Source organism: Setaria italica, chromosome IX, assembly GCF_000263155.2.
Source record: "Setaria italica strain Yugu1 chromosome IX, Setaria_italica_v2.0, whole genome shotgun sequence".
NCBI lineage: Eukaryota > Viridiplantae > Streptophyta > Magnoliopsida > Poales > Poaceae > Setaria > Setaria italica.
The window spans coordinates 3,642,570-3,661,538 of record NC_028458.1 but is presented as its reverse complement, the minus strand read 5'-3'; the positions used below and the strand labels follow the sequence as shown (position 1 = coordinate 3,661,538).

Genomic DNA, 18,969 nt, shown 5'->3' with positions numbered 1-18,969 from the left:
CCTATCTGTTGGACAGCAGAGGGGGGCTGTCACGGCCGGAACCGGTTCCACCAGAGGCTCACCAGTCACGGCCGAACACAGGTGCATGGCATGCCATCTCCTCCAGAACAAAGCAGGCATGAAGTACAATGGACGAAATGGCGCGGAACATGTTTAAGAATAAAAATCAAAACTGAAGAACTGTCTCGTATGCATTATACCAACCACATGTAGGCATACATCTTCTACATATAAAAGGATCGATAGGTAATGAACAAACAGAAGTACTCCATTCACTAAACATGCACATGCTAGCGTAGTTCGGCACAACAGATCAACGAACATACAGAACGATATCTCTGGTCTCGCTCATCCCATCGATCCGGGCTCTAGAAGAAGCTGCTGAACTGGCTGGCCAGCGAGTCCTTGAGGTTGGAGAAGAGCCCGAACAGGGAGTACTGCCGGAGCTTGGACACCTCGTACCACGAGTTGAGCACGTCCTCGTGCTTGTCCGTGCCCGAGAACGCCAGCTGGATCCCGGGGCTGCAGTCCGCCTGCCCGCCCTTGCCCTTGCAGCTCGTCGTCTTCACCGCGCAGCTCTTGTCCACGCACGCGAAGTCCGCGCGCCCGGAGCACGACTTGCAGTCGCCGTCCTTCCAGAACAGGTTCTCCAGCCTGCCCTTCTGGAACTCCAACACCTAATGAATCGGAGGATTTAGGTCAGCAGTTGCGAGCGGGGAACATGGTGAATATACTGTACAATTAAGTAACCAAGTTATGGTTTGTGGACGACGCACCAGGGTAAAGCTGGTCACCGTGTAGGAGCTGTTGCCAACGAACACCGGAGCTGACCTCGCGGCGTATTTCCTCCCGGCGAAAGCTACCATGTACCCACCAGAAGATGACTGGAACAGAACAGGGTGAAAGGATTATCCATTAGTCGCTACTCACTACATGTCACTCAATTGCATCCCAACTAAGAAGGATAAGAAACCTCAGTTTGTAATTCATCTCACATACTAGATGGCACAAACATGTCATGATGAGAAAATCATACCATGATTACAAGTTTAGAACAATGCAGAGCCACTTTCTTGTACAGAGGATGTATGTTTTTGCTGGTGACCATCATGGAGTAGAAAATATATGCGGCATTTTTTCCAGCCATTTCTGGTTGTCTCGGCAGTTGAACTCAGTTTTCAGGAGTACCTTGTGCATCAAATGCTATTGCTAAACATTATTTTGCAATAGGCATGCTATGATAAATCATTGAAGAAAATTTATACAGCTATTTTTGAAAGAAAAAATCGCTAGTTAGCCTAGTAAAAGCAGAGAAGCGTGAGTCTTCATCATTTGTTTTTTAAAAAAATGCAGGAGCTTTGACTTTCATTTAGCGAAAGGAGTTCATTCATACAAGCTGGGCACTAAGGAGCCCTCCCCCCAACGCACAGGGAAACAAGGTGGTGACACCTTCATCATGAAGATCAGCAAGTTTGTAAACGTTCAAAATTTAAGCCATTGTGGATGAAAAACTACATAAACCGGCAGCTCCAACCAATTCCTTGACACAATCAATTGGGACAGAACATTCCAAATTTGAGAGAACAACACATTCATAAACTTCCGAATAAATTGCATCGTGAGAGCTAACAACCCAACACTTGGACCACAGAAACACACGAGGCGTGTCCCAACCTCATAGGACAGTCAGCCCTACCCCTGCATCAGCAGCCCAAATGAGTCCAAAAATGGCACTGTCTCAACATGTCGATGGGACAACAACGTCCAGCTCCCTCAACGATTGGCTTAACCGCTCCGAGCTGGCCGTGATCACCGACGTTTCTGACGAGTTCTTCTCTGACTGCCTCAATAGCAAGTAAGGTTTTCTTCGCAGTAACTATTTCATCGATAGCCTAAGATTTTTTTTTCCTAGCAGGACGAATGGCATTGACAAATTTATTTTTCTTTTCTTCTAGTAGTAGGACGAATGGCATGTACAGATTTATTTTCCTTTTCTGTAAGAAAACGGAAACTAAAAATAAATATTTTATGCCATGAGGTGGAAAAATATGCAATTAACTAGGGTTTCATTCCGTAATTCAGATACCATATCACGAAGAATTTTCGCAATTGGACGCGAAATCAAGAAGGATTTAGTGGCTAGCACGGCGGCGAGGAACTCACCGGGTCGAAGGAAGAGGAGTTGATGGTGAGGAGCGAAATCTCGTCGACCTGGGGGCGGAAGAGCGCGACCTGGGCGCGGTTGGAGAGACCGAGGCGGCTGTCGCAGGGGGAGAGCTGCACGCCGCCGGAGAAGAAGGCGTCGCGGCCCGTGAAGGCCACACCGAAGGTGAACCCGTCGCCGCGCCCCACCGTCGTGTCCGCGCACGGGTCGTACACGCCGTTGCGGTCGTCGCCCGCGGCCACGGACGCGAGGAGGAGGAGCACGGCGGTGGCAACGGCGGCAGCCACCGACGCGCGCCTCGGCGACGTCGCCGCCATAGCGCGCAACTGGGGTGGGGTTTCCTTGAGCGCGACGGACGAGGGACGTTGACGAGAGGGAGGTTCCGGTAATCCGGTTCGTTACAACTCACGAAGACGCGTCGTGGGGGCAAGGAATAAAGAAGGCTAAAAAGGGTCGCGGCTTCTTGTTGGGCCTTGACGGCCCATTTCTCCTTGTCGGCCCTGCATTTACAAAACTTTTCTTTTCCTACTAGCATGACATATAGGCCTCTAAAAAACAAAAACATAACATGTTTATCATATTTTGTGCTAAATATCAGTTCACTCCCACAAGTTTGTTGACTTTAAGTCCAAGTTGATTTTCAGTTTGCAGCCTATGCCATCACCAGTTTCTAATCAACAAAGTAAGAAATGTTGAAAATAAAGACAATAGCATGTGTAACTTGTTCTCTGATGCGACTATGCGTCTATACCGATACCAATGACCACGAAACAGTTCAATAGATTTACCACGTAACCTTCCAAGTGACAACTATACCAATACCATGGGCCGATAACACTACCTCACATGTCAAAACACAAAAATTTACATCTCATAGCTACAGCTTACAAATACAACAATACACCCAATAGACAATAGTCACTCGACATATAGGGCCAATCTAATCTCTCATCATGGAATGAGCTGAGGCCACATCCATATTGCAACGAAATGCTGGATCTTCGCTGTCGAAGACCGCCAATACATGGATGATGCGATGCAGACACGAATGGCATCTGCCATCTGACTTGCTTAGCCCAATCCAAGGCGATGCTCAGGCTTCTCAAGTCTCCAGCTCAACTCTGTTGGGCAACGGATCAATGGAACTGGCAAGGTGATGCCTTGACTGCAACATTCGGTGCTCTTTTGTAGGCTTCAGGGATCGGTTAGCCGTGGCTTTCTTTGTCAGACGTTTGCCAGCTTCTACACCTGTGGTGATTTGCCAATAGCAAGTGAATAAGTTCGAACCTTTCTTTAAGCTGTCATCTAAATATCAACGTATCACATATTTGCAAGCTAAATTCTACTACAATTTGCTAATAACGTGTGTATCTACGGAAACAACTCAGATGACATACGCGTAACAAGAAATATCTTGCAAATCTTCAGATAAAAGAAGCTCATGCTAGATGCAGGTGGTGTGTGGACTTACCACTGCCAGGCAAGGACAGTCTTTTATGACCTTGACAATCCAAATCCCCAATCCTCTCCTTTGGATTACCAGTGGGAGTCCTCTCCTTTGGATTACTAGTGGAACGCACACCAAGTCCTGAAGGACGAGATGAAGCTTCATCAGAACCTTCTCTGGTTAACACCTTCAGCCTAGATTTAGCTGATACAGAACCACTGGAACGGTTTGTCGAGGAGCCACCACCCTCTGAGTTCGACGGGAAGACCTTCCGGTTCAGTGTGTTTGATTGAAGAGTTGAATCCGACTTTTTAACAGGTTTTCTGTATGGGGTCTTGGTTGCATTTCTGTCAGGTTGCCTGAATTCATTAACCATGACACTTCCATCTGCTGTGTAAGCGCCAAGGAACCGACTCTCCCAAGGACGAACAGCCATCCATCTCTCTAGCCAATTCCAGCCCCAGTTGTTCTTGTCAGGTTCAAATGTTGTAGCTTGTCTTGCACTTGCTTGCCACTGAAATAAAGGGGAGAATGTTAGAGTTGACCTCCACCGACTCGGTCGTGGACCGAGTCGGACCCTGATCCCGCGCCCTGATCGGGGGCGCACAACCAACTCATGGTTGCGGGGCCCCGTCGCGCAGCGCTATAAAGAGAGAGGTGGGGCCGGGGGCACGCACGCGGAAGATGTCGCCGTGCCCCACTCACCCACCTGACAAAACCTAGACCCGATCTACTAGGCGCTGTAGCGGCGGGAAGCACCGCCGCTACCTACGCCGCCCACTCACCGCGCCACCGCCGCCGACGCTGCCGTCACCGCCATGGCGAGCTCGTCCTCCAAGCCCGATGGTCGGTGTCCCTACTCTCTCTCTCTCTCTCTCTCCCTCTCGGTTATTCTTGACTAACCATAGAACATGTTGTTTTTAGCCTAAGAATTAAGTTAATTACCCACTAGATTCACACCTAGAGATCCAAGAAACTCTATCAGTAATAAATTAAGAATTTTAGATCCCAGGATTTTGAAAGTCTCCCTAACCTTGCATTGTGGATCCCTTTTTTTATCAGCTGAAAGTAATTTCAATTATCATGATTGGATGTGCTTTTCCTCCCATGGAGGCTCAAAGCACGGGTCTTTCCTTCTCCTTTCAAGTACTGGTTTCATGTTTGCTACAGACTGTAATTAGTACTAGGAGCTAAGAGCTGACCGAGCAGAATAGCATGGAAAAGATGAACACTTAATTCACAGGCTAGCATGCAGGGAAGGGCAACTTCAACTGCAACCTACTATGAAAGGAAAGCTTAGTATCCAACAACAGGAAGCATCATTGCTGTAGATACTAATGAAGCCCATTACAGAAGATCAGCAGGCTGGTAGGGCCAAACCAGATCACTTCACATATATCCATAATATATTCAGACTAGAGCAAGTTTCACGCATTACAACATTCACTCTAATCCAAGCAGGTTTAATAATTCAGTAATCATCTCATTACTAGAATAACAGTTTCTGCAATCAGTTAGTGTAAAAGTTGTATAAACTACCTGATGAGTAAGAGCATAAGCCATGGCTCGCTCACGTTTAGCTGCAGCTTCCTGCCTTTTCAAAAGTTTTGCTTGGATATCTTCCACAGAACCCATACTATCACACCAGCCATCCTGTAATTTAAAACAATGATAAAAGTTTACAAACAAACTACATCATTGTACTGTCATGCCAGTTATTTCCTACTGAAAAGAGCAGGATAGATTAAAATATGGCAATTTGTAAGCAAACCATGTCATAGTCTTTTGGAAATAACTTTTGAAATAGTATCAGCATATATAACTATCAGCCAAAGAAATGACAGGCTGATAGGATGCCTTGTTTTTGCAACTTGTGAGTCTCACCTCAATTTCTCTAACATGTGCCTCGTTTGTTTGCTCAGGTGAACTATTTTGCTGATCAGTCTGGTTTTCCAAAGCCATGCGAACACGCCTTGCTCTAACACGGGCTTGAACCCTGACCAAAGCTTGCATACAACGGAGCGTTGTAGCAGCCTGCTTTCTCACGATATGACCTCTTACAAGGGCTTGAAGCCTAACCAGCCCTTTTAAAGCTCGACGGGCTCTCCTAGCCTGAAAGAAGGAACCCGAGGGGGAACTATAAGGAACTAGAACAATAAGTGAGAATGGTGATGAAATAATCAGCTTATTTTCTGGAATCTCTTTGTTTCTGAGACAAAGAAAACTTCTTTTGCCAACTATACAGATGCAAATGGCAATATGCAATCAGCTTGTGAACATACTGATTTCAAGCATCATTACAGAGTACACCCATGGATAGATATAAACCATACTTAGAACATAAGATTAACTGGTTTAAGTTTGCACCAGGAAATAAAAATTGCATCGGCATCAGCTACAGCCAGAATTGAGATAAAAAACTGCAAACCTGATAATATACCAGGAAGGTCTAGCAGGACAACTTTATTTTTAGCTAAAACTCGATATCATTTGTCTATATAAAGTTGTCAACTACTTACATGACTCAGTGCATGTGATTAATGTGGAATTAAAACCATATGCAACTGATAAGGTAAAACAAACGGTGAAAAAACAAACAATATTGAGGTTTTGGGTATAAGAGTGCCAATTCAGGTTTGCTGAGATATTGGAGCTGAGAACATGTTCAGGAGTCTGCACTTGCATGCGTACCAGGAAAGCTCTAAATGCTGTCTGAATAACTGTAGCAGCCCAGATCTCATTGAGTCCATCTTCAGTTTGAGGAAGTGGAACATGAGGTGAACCACAAGTGGGTTCCAAACATGAAGGTACATCCGAATCACCTTCCAGTGAACCATTTCCATTAGCAACTTCTGGAAACTCTTCTTGTGCAGCAAGGCAGCTATCATATTGGAAGTGCAGATTCTGGCCGTGAATCTGGTCTGTGGCGTCATTTTTCTGCAATTTACCAATTGGAGACGTAAGCAAAATGATATGATACTCATAACAGGGTTATGATTTATATATCCATCAGCTTGTTAGTTTGCAGCTTTTGTAATGCACAGCAACTGAGCATTTTGAGTGCTCGAAATTCAGAAAGTGCCAATGAATGATCCAGGTATTGCCATTACTTTTCCTTATGCCTGCATGTACTTAAGCAACCTTTCTACCAAGCAGGTGACCAATTATTAGCAGTATGCACCCTGCTGTAAAACTCAAAACTAATACACACAATGCATAAGCAATTACCAAGCCCAACCCGAGTTCAGTCAAGAACCTAGGATCTGTCAATTGTCATGACATGATCGAAAAGCCCAAATATTAAGTTCTCCCATTTTTATTCTGAATATGATCCATTGATCCTTTCACGATCCACATCACTACATCAGGACTAGGCAATAAACAACATCAATGCACCAACCACCAATTTAAGAACCAAGATACGCCATAACCGCAGCATGATTGGACCAGCCGTACCATTTGTCCGATAGCTTCATCCTCCTTACGCTGCTGCTGGCGCTCCACCTTCCTCAGCCCAACCAACGACTTAAGCCACCTCGCCGAGATGCCCATGGCGCCGCCCTCCTCAATCGCAACAACCTAAAACGCAAACTTTCCAGTTTCCATCAGCACCGGCACGAATGTGTCGCGCCCAAACTGCACAATCCCACGGAAAGGAAAAGAAAAGGGGAGAGTAAAACGCAGCCAAGCCATAAAAGGCGTATTACCAGAGCAACGCCGGCGGAGACCACACCGAGAGCCGGGGTCGCCTCGCCACCCAATGAACGGCGCCGCTCGGCAAAGATGCTGGGGTGCGCTTGGGGGCCAGGCGCGATCCGGAGCGGGTGGTGAAGGGATCAAGGAAGGGGTGGGCTCGAAGTATCTCTAGTAGACGCCGTGGTGGAACCGGCCGGCCATTACTGCCGCAGCAGTGATGCCGCTGTGCTCCCCTGCGCCCGCATTATTGCGCCCCCGCTGCCGCTGCTCCTGCTTGCGTGGTGTGTTGCGGAGTTGCTGCAGTGCTGCCTGTGTGGCAACAGTGGCAACGGCACGGAGGAGAGAGGGAAGGGAGAAAGGAACAACAAAGGACGGCGCTTTTCTCGCCTTCTCACTTTCTGCACCGCGTGTCGGAAAAACCCTTTTTGTTGGTGTTTTTTTTACTCATCTTGCTGATTTTCTTGCGCCTTCTTGCTGAGCTCCAACAATCAGGACAAGATGTTTTGCTGATCGTCACCTGAAAGCGGTCGGGCTTGTCAGCTTTGCTTGTCGATTTTTGCCTGTGGTTTCTTCCGGTACCGTTGGAGATCACAAGTTTTAGGCCAGGTTTAGCCTTGTTTTTGCCTGTCAATGGTATCATGCATCAATCCTTAAATTTCTGATGAAGAACTTGTTCTTTCTTGCTAAATTGAGGAGCTTGTTTTCTACTACTCCCTTTGATCCAAATTAATCCAAATTATAAGTTATTCCAACTTTATTGGAGAGTCAAACCATTTTATATTCGATCAAAATTATAGAGAGGATCACGTAGATTTATGACACCGAATAGATATACTATGAAGTAAAAATATATTTAATGAAAAAACTAACGATACTTATTTGGTGTCATGAATGTTAGTATTTTTTTTAATAAATTTAGTCATTTGGAATGTTTTGATTCTTCAAGAAAGTTAGAATAACTTATAATTTGGAATGGAGGGTGGGAGTATTTGTTTGTTTGCCCTACATCTTTTTGGTTCGTTGCCGTTGATGGTAAGGCGCACTCATGGACTGGATGACCGTGCGCAACATCTTGAAATTTCGCTTTAGATCATGCGATTAACGTGCTACTATCAGCGGAGCCTATCAGTGCTGTGCTGCAGCTACCAACCACTGACCAGAAAAGGACAGATGCTCTTTCTCCTCGGAAACAGGAGGTTGATTGAGCGCCATGCCGCCATGTTACCCGTCCTTGCTAGTCCACAACACGTAGGCGCCTCTGTGAAAAGGAACACTAATTTGGATTTTGGAGGTTGCCGGATTCAAATTTCTGTACATTTATGAGTTATACCTTGTACGCAATATTTGAAATCTAGTAAGATTCTTCGCTCTGGACTGCCTCTACACTCTGTAGGTCTTTTAATAACTAGCGGCTTTTCTAATTGCCCATCATAAAACGCTCAGCATAAGACATGGTATTACACAAATTGTCTTTCATGACATGCTCAAACAAAAAAAAAACTCCGGATTGATAGGCATGGGAAATGCTCAAATTGTCTTGCGTGAGCTGAAGAGTATGTTAGTGTATGAGTTCAATATCATGTTCGCTTATGCTTCTTTTAAGCCACTGCGAGCTGCGGCTGTTTTGCAGCTGCAGCCAGCAAGCAGCAGCTCAGCTACTTGGACTTGCAGCTGTAGCTAAAGCCGCTACAAAGTAACACAAACGAACAAACTGCAAGAGTTTAACCATCAAATTTCCTTGACAGAATAGTAATTTTCCTTTGAGGTTAAGATATGTCCATCAACTATCAAATTGGCAAGTTTAGTCCTCAAGCTTCTTATTCGAGCCCAAAATTGACTTTAATCCGTGCAGTGTGCTAAGTCGGCGAAGAGTAGTTCATGATATGTTACCACGGCAAGCGTCCATATCAATTCCCAGCATGTTCGCTTCAGATTATTCAGCCGGCTTATCAGCCACCAAACAGTATTTTTCTCTCACAACAAATTAACCGTTTCAGCTTTTCAGCCGGCTTATAAGCTGAAGCGAACAGGCTCTCCATTGCTAACCCAACCTAGAATTGACTACCATAGCAAAAATGGGTGATTGATGACCATATGTCCATGGATAAAAGGTTTATGCTTTTTGTCTGTTTTGTGTATTCACCTTGATCAATCAACTATTTTTCTTGTGATACAAACACAAGGAAGAAAACTGTGTGCAAAAGAGTGAATTTATGTATATTAACTCATCTATAGCACCCATCGCAAAATAAGAGTATCAATGTTGCAAAGCGCGTAGAATCAAGGATGAGGCTAAACTTAAATGACAAGTTCGAGGACTAAATTAGGGGGTGTTCGGGAGACAGGAGCTAAACTTTAGTCCTATCACATCGGATATTCGGATGCTAATTAGGATGACTAAATATGAGCTAATTACAAAACTAATAGCAGAACCCCTAGGTTAAATCGCGAGACGAATCTATTAAGCCTAATTAATCCATCATTAGAGAATGGTTACTGTAGCACCACATTGTCAAATCATGAACTAATTAGGCTTAATAGATTCGTCTCGCGATTTAGCCTAGGGGTTGTGCAATTAGTTTTGTAATTAATCAATGTTTAATACTCCTAATTAGTGTCAAACATCCGATGTGGCAGGGGCTAAATTTTAGCCTCTGTGTGCCAAACAGCCCCTTAGTCAATCTGATAGTTGAGGAACAAATTTGAATACGAAAAGGATCGACGTGACCATGATTCCATTGGAATATTAGAAAATTCATGTTCCTCTTATAGAAGAATCATAAGGATTGCGGCCACAAAAGACGTTAGACGACGGGGAGCACGAGTATCTTCCCCAAACGAGCGGATCTCCTTTTCGGGCGCGCTTCGCTTCCCTCCGGCACGGACCCGAACCCGACGACCCACGCCACGCAGGAATCGAGTCGCGTCAACACGCGCTCCCCGTAGCCCGCCCCGCCACAGCGCCCGCCCTTTCTCAGGAAGACCCCGGAAGCATCTGGAAGCTCCAGCCCCAGCCGCCGGATCCGCATCCGACGGCCCGCGCCCCACCCGCCCCCGCCTCCTGCAGCTTCCAGAGCATTCACTCCCCACCACCCGTTCCCACGCTATAACTACCCCCGCCGCCTCCTCTCTCTCCTCCTCACAAACCGCTCCCGACCCGCGACCACGCTTCCCGTCGGATCAAACAGCTAGGGTTTCGGAGGGATTCTCCTCTCTCGTCGGCGGCGAGATGTTCGGGCGCGCGCCGAAGAAGAGCGACAACACGCGGTACTACGAGATCCTTGGCGTGCCCAAGGACGCGTCCCAGGATGACCTCAAGAAGGCCTACCGCAAGGCCGCCATCAAGAACCACCCCGACAAGGGCGGCGACCCTGAGAAGGTGAGCAGCGCGTGGGCTGGTCTGTTCGATTAGCTTCGATCTGTCTGCAGTGGGGGGAGTAGACGGCGGGTTATCAGGTTTGCGGCGGGTTTGAGGCGGTTGGCTAGGTCGATTTTTCCTCTGGTGCTTGTGAGGGGCGGCGGCGGCGGATCTGAGGCGGCATGGGATTCGATGAGTTTAAGGGTTGGGCTGGTGGATGCGTTCGCAGCGGTGGAGGGGTTCGGATGGGGAGGTAGATGTGGCTCTGAATTATTAGGATTATTACCTGCCACCTAGATGCATCTGAAGCTGTTCACGTGTTCCTGAAAGTAGTTGCTCTATGCGATTTTGATGGGATTGATTCTTCGGATGGTGGTTGATTATGCTGATTGTGCCGCAGACCTTGCTTGGTACTCAAACAGCGTAGAGTTAGCTTATGATACAGGATCAGCAGTTTGTTAGTGTTTTTAGACCTGATTGTTTGCTGCACGGTATTTGTTAGTAGGAAAATGTGTATTTTTCATCCCTCAAGTATGGCAAAATTTTGACATTCATCCCCGATGTTTAATTTGGTGCAAATCAACCCTAAACTGATCCATTTATCATCCGCACCTTATTTAACAATGGTTTAGTGTAATATAATATTGGTTTAGGCCATGCAATCATCTTATTGCTGTTAATATTTCGGTGTGAATTGGTTCTGTTAATTTTTCCGATAAGATTTTTATGGGGTAGCCAATTTAGAGGATTTGCTGATTTTTTTGTGGGCTCTATAACCTCAAGTCAGCATATTACATTGCTAAGCATCCCTAAGCAGGGATTAGTCAAATGATTACATGGCATAAACTGCCATTAGATGGTACTAAACCATTGTTAAACTAAGGTGGGGATGATTTATGCACCAGTTTAGTTAGTTAAGGGGTTGATTTTCACCAAATAAAATGTGAGGGGTAGCCATTTTGCTTCTATATGAAAGTTATGAATTACTATTGTTTGTTTGTCAGGCTATATGAATGGAGATGTTGATTTCTGATTGAAATGACAAACTAAGATTCGTTCTTTCAATTTCAGTTCAAGGAGCTAGCTCAGGCTTATGAGGTCCTCAGTGACCCTGAAAAGCGAGAGATTTATGATCAGTATGGTGAGGATGCTCTCAAGGAGGGAATGGGAGGTGGAGGAGGGATGCATGATCCATTCGATATCTTCCAATCCTTCTTTGGTGGTGGAAGCCCCTTTGGAGGTATGTTATGTGGGAAGCAGTTACAACAATCTCTTTGCAGTTGCTAATTTGCATACCTAGGGACTCACATTCTATGCTCGTGTTGTGAAGGTGGTGGTAGCAGTAGGGGCAGAAGGCAGCGTAAGGGTGAGGATGTTGTTCACCCTCTGAAGGTTTCTCTGGATGAATTGTACAACGGCACCTCAAAGAAGCTCTCACTGTCTCGCAATGTACTCTGCTCCAAGTGCAATGGGTATGTCATTTGGCTCATCTTTTTTGTTGAACCATGCATCTACTTCCTGCTGTTCCAGGTTCTCATGCTGTGCTGCATTCACTATACAGCAAGGGCTCAAAGTCTGGAGCTTCATCGAGATGTGCTGGTTGCCAAGGCTCTGGCTATAAGGTCCAAATCCGGCAGCTGGGACCAGGAATGATCCAGCAAATGCAGCATCCTTGCAATGAGTGCAAGGGTACTGGGGAGACCATCAACGACAAGGACAGATGCCCACAATGCAAGGGTGAGAAGGTGGTGCAGGAGAAGAAGGTTCTCGAGGTGGTGGTCGAGAAGGGCATGCAGAATGGCCAGAAGATTACATTCCCTGGTGAAGCTGATGAGGCGGTATGTCTCCACTCGTTGGTCATTGGTTATGAAGTTGTGCAGGTCCCAAATTGAAGCGGGTCCTAACTGTTTTGTGTTTGTTCTATGCAGCCGGATACTGTCACCGGAGACATCATCTTTGTCCTCCAGCAGAAGGAGCATCCCAAGTTCAAGAGAAAGGGCGATGACCTCTTCTACGAGCACACTCTGACCCTGACTGAATCTCTGTGTGGCTTCCAGTTTGTTCTGACCCACTTGGATAACAGGCAGCTGCTCATCAAATCAAACCCTGGTGAAGTTGTCAAGCCTGGTAGGTGATCTGAACATACAATTGATTTGGTCTTTGCCCATGCTCATGGCTTGCAATTTCGGTGTTTTTGGCCAAATGATCATTGCTTATTTTCACCTGTGCAGATTCTTTCAAGGCCATCAATGATGAGGGCATGCCCATGTACCAGAGGCCCTTCATGAAGGGCAAGCTTTACATCCACTTCTCTGTGGAGTTCCCCGACTCTTTGAACCCGGAGCAGTGCAAGGCCCTGGAGGCCGTCCTCCCTCCCAAGCCGACGTCGCAGTACACGGACATGGAGCTGGACGAGTGTGAGGAGACGATGCCGTATGACGTGAACATCGAGGAGGAGCTGCGGAGGCGGCAGCAGCAGCACCAGGAGGCCTACGACGAGGATGAGGACATGCCCGGCGGCGCGCAGAGGGTGCAATGCGCCCAGCAGTAGGCGCTGTAGCAAGATTTGGTTGACGGTGGCGGCAAATTTGTTGTTTCGCTATGTGCGAGTATGCGAGTAGTACTGTTGGGGTCCTAAGTTTTCCCGCGTATTATGTGGTACTTTCGGTTATAAAAATACAATATTTTATCCGTGGAGCGGGAGTTTTGCTGGTTCTGTTGCAAATAGTTGGCTGGCGAGGCGATGGTTTGCCCTTTCCTTTTTTTCGCCCCCTTGTGGAGAATAGCCAGCCATGGCCTGGCTGAACAATAAGAAACAAGACCCTTGTCGAGTCGACGGGGTTTGTGAGTGGGGTTTGGGCGTTTGGTGTATTTTTAGTTCGGTGACGTGACTGACCAACGGGGTTTACACTGAACTAACCTGTTGAGCTGAAAATCAACAGGTTAGAATAGGGCTTCGCTATATTTCGATTTCTTTCGCTAAATCAGTTAGCCTAACTCTAGCTGAAACCCAAACAAATTTGGTTAGTCCGAGACATGATAAACAAGTATAAACAACTTCAATTTCGGTCAGCGGTTATTTTATGTTTGGTCTGTTTAATTATTTGGTTTTGGATAATGTTTCCCGCTCCTAAACAAAAATCGTCTCCAGTCCATAAGTATTGCGGTATCGGGAGAGATTCAGAGGAAAGTAGCTGCTTGACTGCTTGTTCTTCGGGTAAGTGAGGAGGTTCGTAAGAGCAGGCCCAACGCTCCAACGTGGCTGGTAGCTTCAAGTTTACCCGCCTGACACAAATGTCCAGCTCAACCGGTGCAGTCCGTCAGTGCACCCTGCAGAAAGTGCAGTGGCTTGGGATTAATAAAAAGCAAGCGCTCTAGCTGTTGCGAGAGAGGAAAAGCATAGAGAAAAGGCTAACTTGGGAGGGAGAGAGAAGATGAGTAGGGTCATGGTAGAAAAAGTAAAGGGTGGGTGCTTGAAGGTCTTAAAATTTCAGTGCCTATGTTGAATACAACTTTGCTATGTTGAATACAACTTTTTCATGGGGTTACTAGTATTGTGTGCTTGCGTTGGGCTTGCTAGGCTATCCACACTCATCAACCTCTATTTCCATACTTAAAAAGAATATTTTATCCTAATCATCGAGATTCTCTACTGTATATTTATTTCTTCCACACTCATGTTATCTCTATCCTATACTCTATACTAACTACTTCATATTTTATTCCCCTCCCTTCTCTTCCTCTCTCTTCCCAACTCTCTCTCCGTGCGGAACCTCGGGAAGCGGATAGCGGGCGGCAGGCGCGTCCTCTAGGAGTAGTGGTCCACCGACCGACCACTACCGTAGCGGCAGCCATCCAGTACCGCGCTGCAGCGGGTAGCGGTACTGGAGGCCTATTTAGCGGCGCGCGGTGCGGACAGCCTAAGCTTGGAAAGATCAGAGGGAGGATGTGGAGAGGCAAGGTGACGTCGTGGTCTGCCATGCCAGGTGCAAACGCCCCCTTTGGAACATAGGATTCATTAGGAATTTTGTAGGATTTGATTCCTATAGAAAATTTTCCTATATGACCTTTGGAACAAAGAATTGGCCATCCTCCAATCCTTCAAAATTCGTACGTAATGGCTCAATCCATGGAAATTTTGGAGAAAATCTAATATGAGGTCCAACCTCTTGGAAACTTTTCTTTGTGTCTATATCTCTTTTCTCATTTCTTTGTTTTTACTATGTTATATCAAAACACTCTACTACAAAATTTCCTACATTCTCAATTTCTATAGGATTGTAAATAACATGTAACTCTATTCCTATATTTTTACAATTCCTACATTTAGAGATTCCTTTATTCTAAAGAAACCCTGAACCGCTCAGACCAGACCTTGAAACCGGCAGGTTAGTCTAACCGAGGCCACGATCGAGAAGTGTTACGGCAAGAATCTTAGAAAACCAGTGTGTTTTCCTTGAAACGCTGTTACCTCACTACGTGAGCAGCATAGCAGCACCCAAAACACCGTCCTCCGTACATGCTTGACGATTGGAACCTGATAGTACCTGCACTTCCTCAGCCCTGATCGTACAACGCCCCCCAAATTCTTGAGCAATAAAGTCACGGTTGAACCTAGGGTCCCATGATCCATGACTGCAAGCAAAGCCGTAGCTGAAGATTACAATCCGTGTAGTGCAGTCCCGTATTCATGAGCTTCTCTGCAGTATTTTCTCACACACACATTGGTGTGATTCCGTGCCGTCTCTCTCTTCTTTATGAAACCAAGAAACCATTACCGGAAGTTCAAAGTTTATTTGTGATGCCAAATCTGTCTGTGACGTGAGTGCGTTGTACTTGAGGTGTGCGAATTCAAACGGGACGGCTGTTCGGACTTCCGAAGGAAGAGGATAGAGGGAGGAGGAATTCTTATTTTCTTGATTGAATACGTACTTTGCTTAATCCAGTTGATGTTAGATTTAGTCCCACATCGAAAATTAACGGTGGGGATACTGCACACTCTAACACTTGGAATGAATACTGGACAATGGACGAAGCACCAGGGGAAGGCATCGCTGGAGGAGACCAGGCTGCTCAGCTAGTGTACTATATACAACTGCATTATTCTACACAGTTCAACTCAAATACATTAAACAAAAGAGTTTTATGTTCTTTTCTGGCGTTGCAACGAAAAGTTCTTCAACCCACCTTCTCTGACGTTGCAACGAAAACTTCAGAAGTCAGAACAGAGATGCAGCAGAGCTGCTATTTTTCTGAACAGCAGCAACCAAGATTCGGTTCCAGAGTAGCAATCGGTTAAAGATCGGAACGAATACTATTAGTCGGTTGGCATTTGGCAAGATTGAGGCAAGGTGTGGTGGAGGTCTATTCCGCTAGATCTTTTGACGTCACCCTTGGGTGTGAGTGTGAAGCAAGGCCTTTGCAATCTTTACCTGTCGCTTTGCATGGCTGCGATTGTCATGTAAACTTCAGCCGGTCCTCTTCGACGATAGGCTCTTAACTTGGCCACTTGGTTTTGTTGGCGTGAACAATGGTCACTATGACGTTGTGCAGAAAGGATCGCTTCGGAATAGCAACAGTAAAAACAATCATGACTTTCCAGAAACCAGAAAGAAGAAAAACTGTGATGTGAGGCATGACAAGGCCTGGGAGCTTAATAAGGATAGGAACAAAACTGTTCCTTTTTTAAGAATAAATATGGGTAAGAAAAAGGAATCAGGCCTATCGAAAGAAGTCTGGAATTCAGATGACTTGAAGTGCACTTCACATGTCACCCTGAGGATTGCAATTGGCCGATTGACATCATCTTGCCTTCTAAGTCAGTAAGGCATAGATCATGTTTTTACAAAGCAATCGTATACATTGGATTAGTCCTTTTTTCATGACTTGATCCATTCCACCCACAAGGATGGCATCTAGGAAAGTTTTTTAGCGCGCGCGCGCACACACACAAAAAAAAACATCACTACTCCTACAAATCTACCATGACACTGCAAAAGATTTTCCAGTCATGGTTTTGCCAGAAAAAGAAAGTTTTTTAGCACACAAAAAAACATCACTACTACAAACCTACAATGACACTGCAAAAGATTTTCAATTAATCATGTCCAGATAGATGCTCATCGTGAACTACTGCAGACCGACTCAAACTACATGCGTGCTTCTCACAACTTTAAAAATCAAAGAAAGTCAGAACTCGCGCACATGATTGCATTGACCTTTGACAAAAACCAAACGAATAAACAGTTGTGCACCAACACAACCTAACGAAGTAACGAGAGAAAACTTGTTCAAACAAACGCAAGCAAAACCAGCAGCAAATCAGCAGGAAACAGGCGTATAAAAAACACCAAACCGACGCATTGACCTCGAGATCATTGCCGCCTCCCTCCCTGGCTCCCTCTCTTCCTATATAGAAACTCCATTCCCTGCTCCTACTGTTCCGCGCTCTGCAACATGCAAAGCGTTGACGTCGCACTCGCAACCTCCCCAGCTTGGCAGCTTCGGATCCAAGCTCCCTTCAAACCCAAACAAAACCGCACCAAACGATCGAAAGCACAGCCACGGATCGTTGTCCTCACCAACACCAACGCCGACGCCTCACCTCGCCGCGTTTCAGCTAGCGGCTCACTTGGCTCGCTCGCCGGCCGGCCAAGAAACCGATCGACAGGAACGCCGCGATGAGCACCGGCGGCACTCCGCCCGTGGGGCTGACGCCGGGGCCGGGCGACGGCAACTCCGTGGGCATGTTCAGCTCCGACCGCATCGGCGGCTTCGGCTACGGCGTCGGCGTCTCCGTCGGCATCCTCCTCCTCATCACCACCATCACGCTCGCCTCCTACTTCTGCACCCGCGCGCCTGTCACGGCCGCCGACGCGGCGGGGGAGACCCCGTCCCGGCGCCACGGCGGCGGCCGGGGCGGAGGCGACGGCGGCGAAGGGGTGCACGACATCGAGCTCGGCATCGACGAGGCCACTCTGAAGGGGTACCCGGAGGTGGTGTACGGCGAGGCCAGGAGGGAGGCCAAGGCCAAGAAGGGCACCACGTGCACGTGCTGCTCCATATGCCTGGACAACTACGGCGACGGCGAGGTGCTCCGGATGCTGCCGGAGTGCGGCCACCTGTTCCACCGGGAGTGCGTCGACCCGTGGCTCCGGCAGCACCCGACGTGCCCCGTTTGCCGGACCTCGCCGTTGCCGAGCCCCATGCCGACGCCGCTCGCCGAGGTCACGCCGTTGGCAATGGCGAGGATGTCGTCATGACAATAGGCAAGGACCAGGTTCTTGCTTTCTTTTTTTCTCTCTCTCCAAATTTTCTTTTATTTTCTTGTCTTTACTCCTTACTGCTATACCACCAAAATGTGAGGTGGAATTGACAAATTGGGGAACTTCATCTTTGGAAATAGAATAGCTGAAAATGTCAACGGTAGGAATCAGAGACATCTTTTCTTGGGTGTAATTGTAAATTTGGGTTCAGAGTATTTTTCTCCTTGATGAAAAAACATAGTTTGGATTAGGATTCAGTATGCATGGACTGCAAATGCTTGATGAATCTTCCAAAGATAACCTCACTGGGGTATTTATTCAGATTAGCAAATTTATTGTAGATGAGTATGTATATTCAATCTTATTTCAGAAAAAAGTTTATAAAAGGATTGTACTGTATGTATGTTTCAAACGTTAACTCGACATGGAATTTACATCGAAGAGTTGTATTTCTGATGAGAACAAGCTGCAGCAATCCTGAACAAGCCTGATAAATGGTATTCATATTAGCATACGATTCATGGATATGGAGGATGGTAATCAGACAGTCCATACTATCATATACTCCTATAGATTGAAATGTAAAATGCAGAATGGTCCCATGCTCCGATTCCTAACTGTAATTGTTCTATACAAAAATATCACCGCTCCCAGTTGCTTCAATGCCTTGACTTATGCAGCCAAGTAACAAACAATCAGACTAGCGGTTCAGACTTTCAGACTCCCGCAACTTGATCAATTTCAAAGTTGTACTAGACAAGTACTTAATGAATATAACTCAAGCATTCTTAATGATGTACATTATTCAGCCCCCCTTTTCATCCCTGGATTGCTGGGTCAATTGAGCAAAATTTCATTGTTTGAGCTTTGAAGTAACGAATGCCAATCAGAATGGTTGCTGCACAAGACAAGGGAGCAAAAAGGCAACCTTTCTTTGATCCCCAGAAATGATACTTCCAATTTGATGTTTTTTAGGGCTACTTCCAATTTGATGTTAAACAAAACAGCAATAAGCTATCTAAACCAAGCAATTTTTCCC

At 46.2% G+C, this 18,969-nt stretch overlaps 3 protein-coding genes across 3 annotated transcripts; 2 read left to right on the top strand and 1 right to left on the bottom strand.

Moving 5' to 3' along the window:
- Positions 1–138: 138 nt before the first annotated feature.
- Positions 139–7,562, bottom strand: LOC101762553. Its single transcript, XM_004981448.3, has 10 exons — positions 7,319–7,562; positions 7,068–7,190; positions 6,303–6,548; positions 5,496–5,723; positions 5,151–5,264; positions 3,636–4,125; positions 3,270–3,412; positions 2,164–2,559; positions 777–884; positions 139–677 (listed from the first exon to the last, which is right to left on the bottom strand). The coding sequence occupies exons 2-10, from the start codon at positions 7,161–7,163 to the stop codon at positions 369–371; spliced, it is 2,130 nt and encodes a 709-aa protein (XP_004981505.2). The 5' UTR covers positions 7,164–7,190; positions 7,319–7,562; the 3' UTR covers positions 139–368.
- A 2,871-nt stretch (positions 7,563–10,433) lies between these two features.
- LOC101762146 (dnaJ protein homolog) lies at positions 10,434–13,390 on the top strand. Its single transcript, XM_004981447.3, has 6 exons — positions 10,434–10,686; positions 11,737–11,905; positions 11,996–12,137; positions 12,227–12,503; positions 12,594–12,792; positions 12,897–13,390. The coding sequence occupies exons 1-6, from the start codon at positions 10,537–10,539 to the stop codon at positions 13,214–13,216; spliced, it is 1,257 nt and encodes a 418-aa protein (XP_004981504.1). The 5' UTR covers positions 10,434–10,536; the 3' UTR covers positions 13,217–13,390.
- Positions 13,391–17,042: 3,652 nt separating this feature from the next.
- Positions 17,043–18,383, top strand: LOC101761734 (putative RING-H2 finger protein ATL71). Its single transcript, XM_004981446.2, has one exon. The coding sequence runs from the start codon at positions 17,346–17,348 to the stop codon at positions 17,925–17,927; it is 582 nt and encodes a 193-aa protein (XP_004981503.1). The 5' UTR covers positions 17,043–17,345; the 3' UTR covers positions 17,928–18,383.
- The last annotated feature ends 586 nt before the right edge of the window (positions 18,384–18,969 follow it).

What these genes read in the sequence shown, in the direction of transcription:
- LOC101762553 (XM_004981448.3), bottom strand. Translation starts at nt 7,163, where the DNA reads ATGGGCATCTCGGCGAGGTGGCTTAAGTCGTTGGTTGGGCTGAGGAAG. An exon ending in CTTATGCTCTTACTCATCAG is followed by an intron (nt 4,126 to 5,150) that starts GTAGTTTATACA and finishes CCTTTATTTCAG; the next exon opens with TGGCAAGCAAGTGCAAGACA. An exon ending in ACAGAGTTGAGCTGGAGACT is followed by an intron (nt 2,560 to 3,269) that starts TGAGAAGCCTGA and finishes GAGTTGTAACGA; the next exon opens with ACCGGATTACCGGAACCTCC.
- LOC101761734 (XM_004981446.2), top strand. Translation starts at nt 17,346, where the DNA reads ATGAGCACCGGCGGCACTCCGCCCGTGGGGCTGACGCCGGGGCCGGGC.
- LOC101762146 (XM_004981447.3), top strand. Translation starts at nt 10,537, where the DNA reads ATGTTCGGGCGCGCGCCGAAGAAGAGCGACAACACGCGGTACTACGAG. An exon ending in CTCTGCTCCAAGTGCAATGG is followed by an intron (nt 12,138 to 12,226) that starts GTATGTCATTTG and finishes TTCACTATACAG; the next exon opens with CAAGGGCTCAAAGTCTGGAG. An exon ending in TGGTGAAGTTGTCAAGCCTG is followed by an intron (nt 12,793 to 12,896) that starts GTAGGTGATCTG and finishes TCACCTGTGCAG; the next exon opens with ATTCTTTCAAGGCCATCAAT.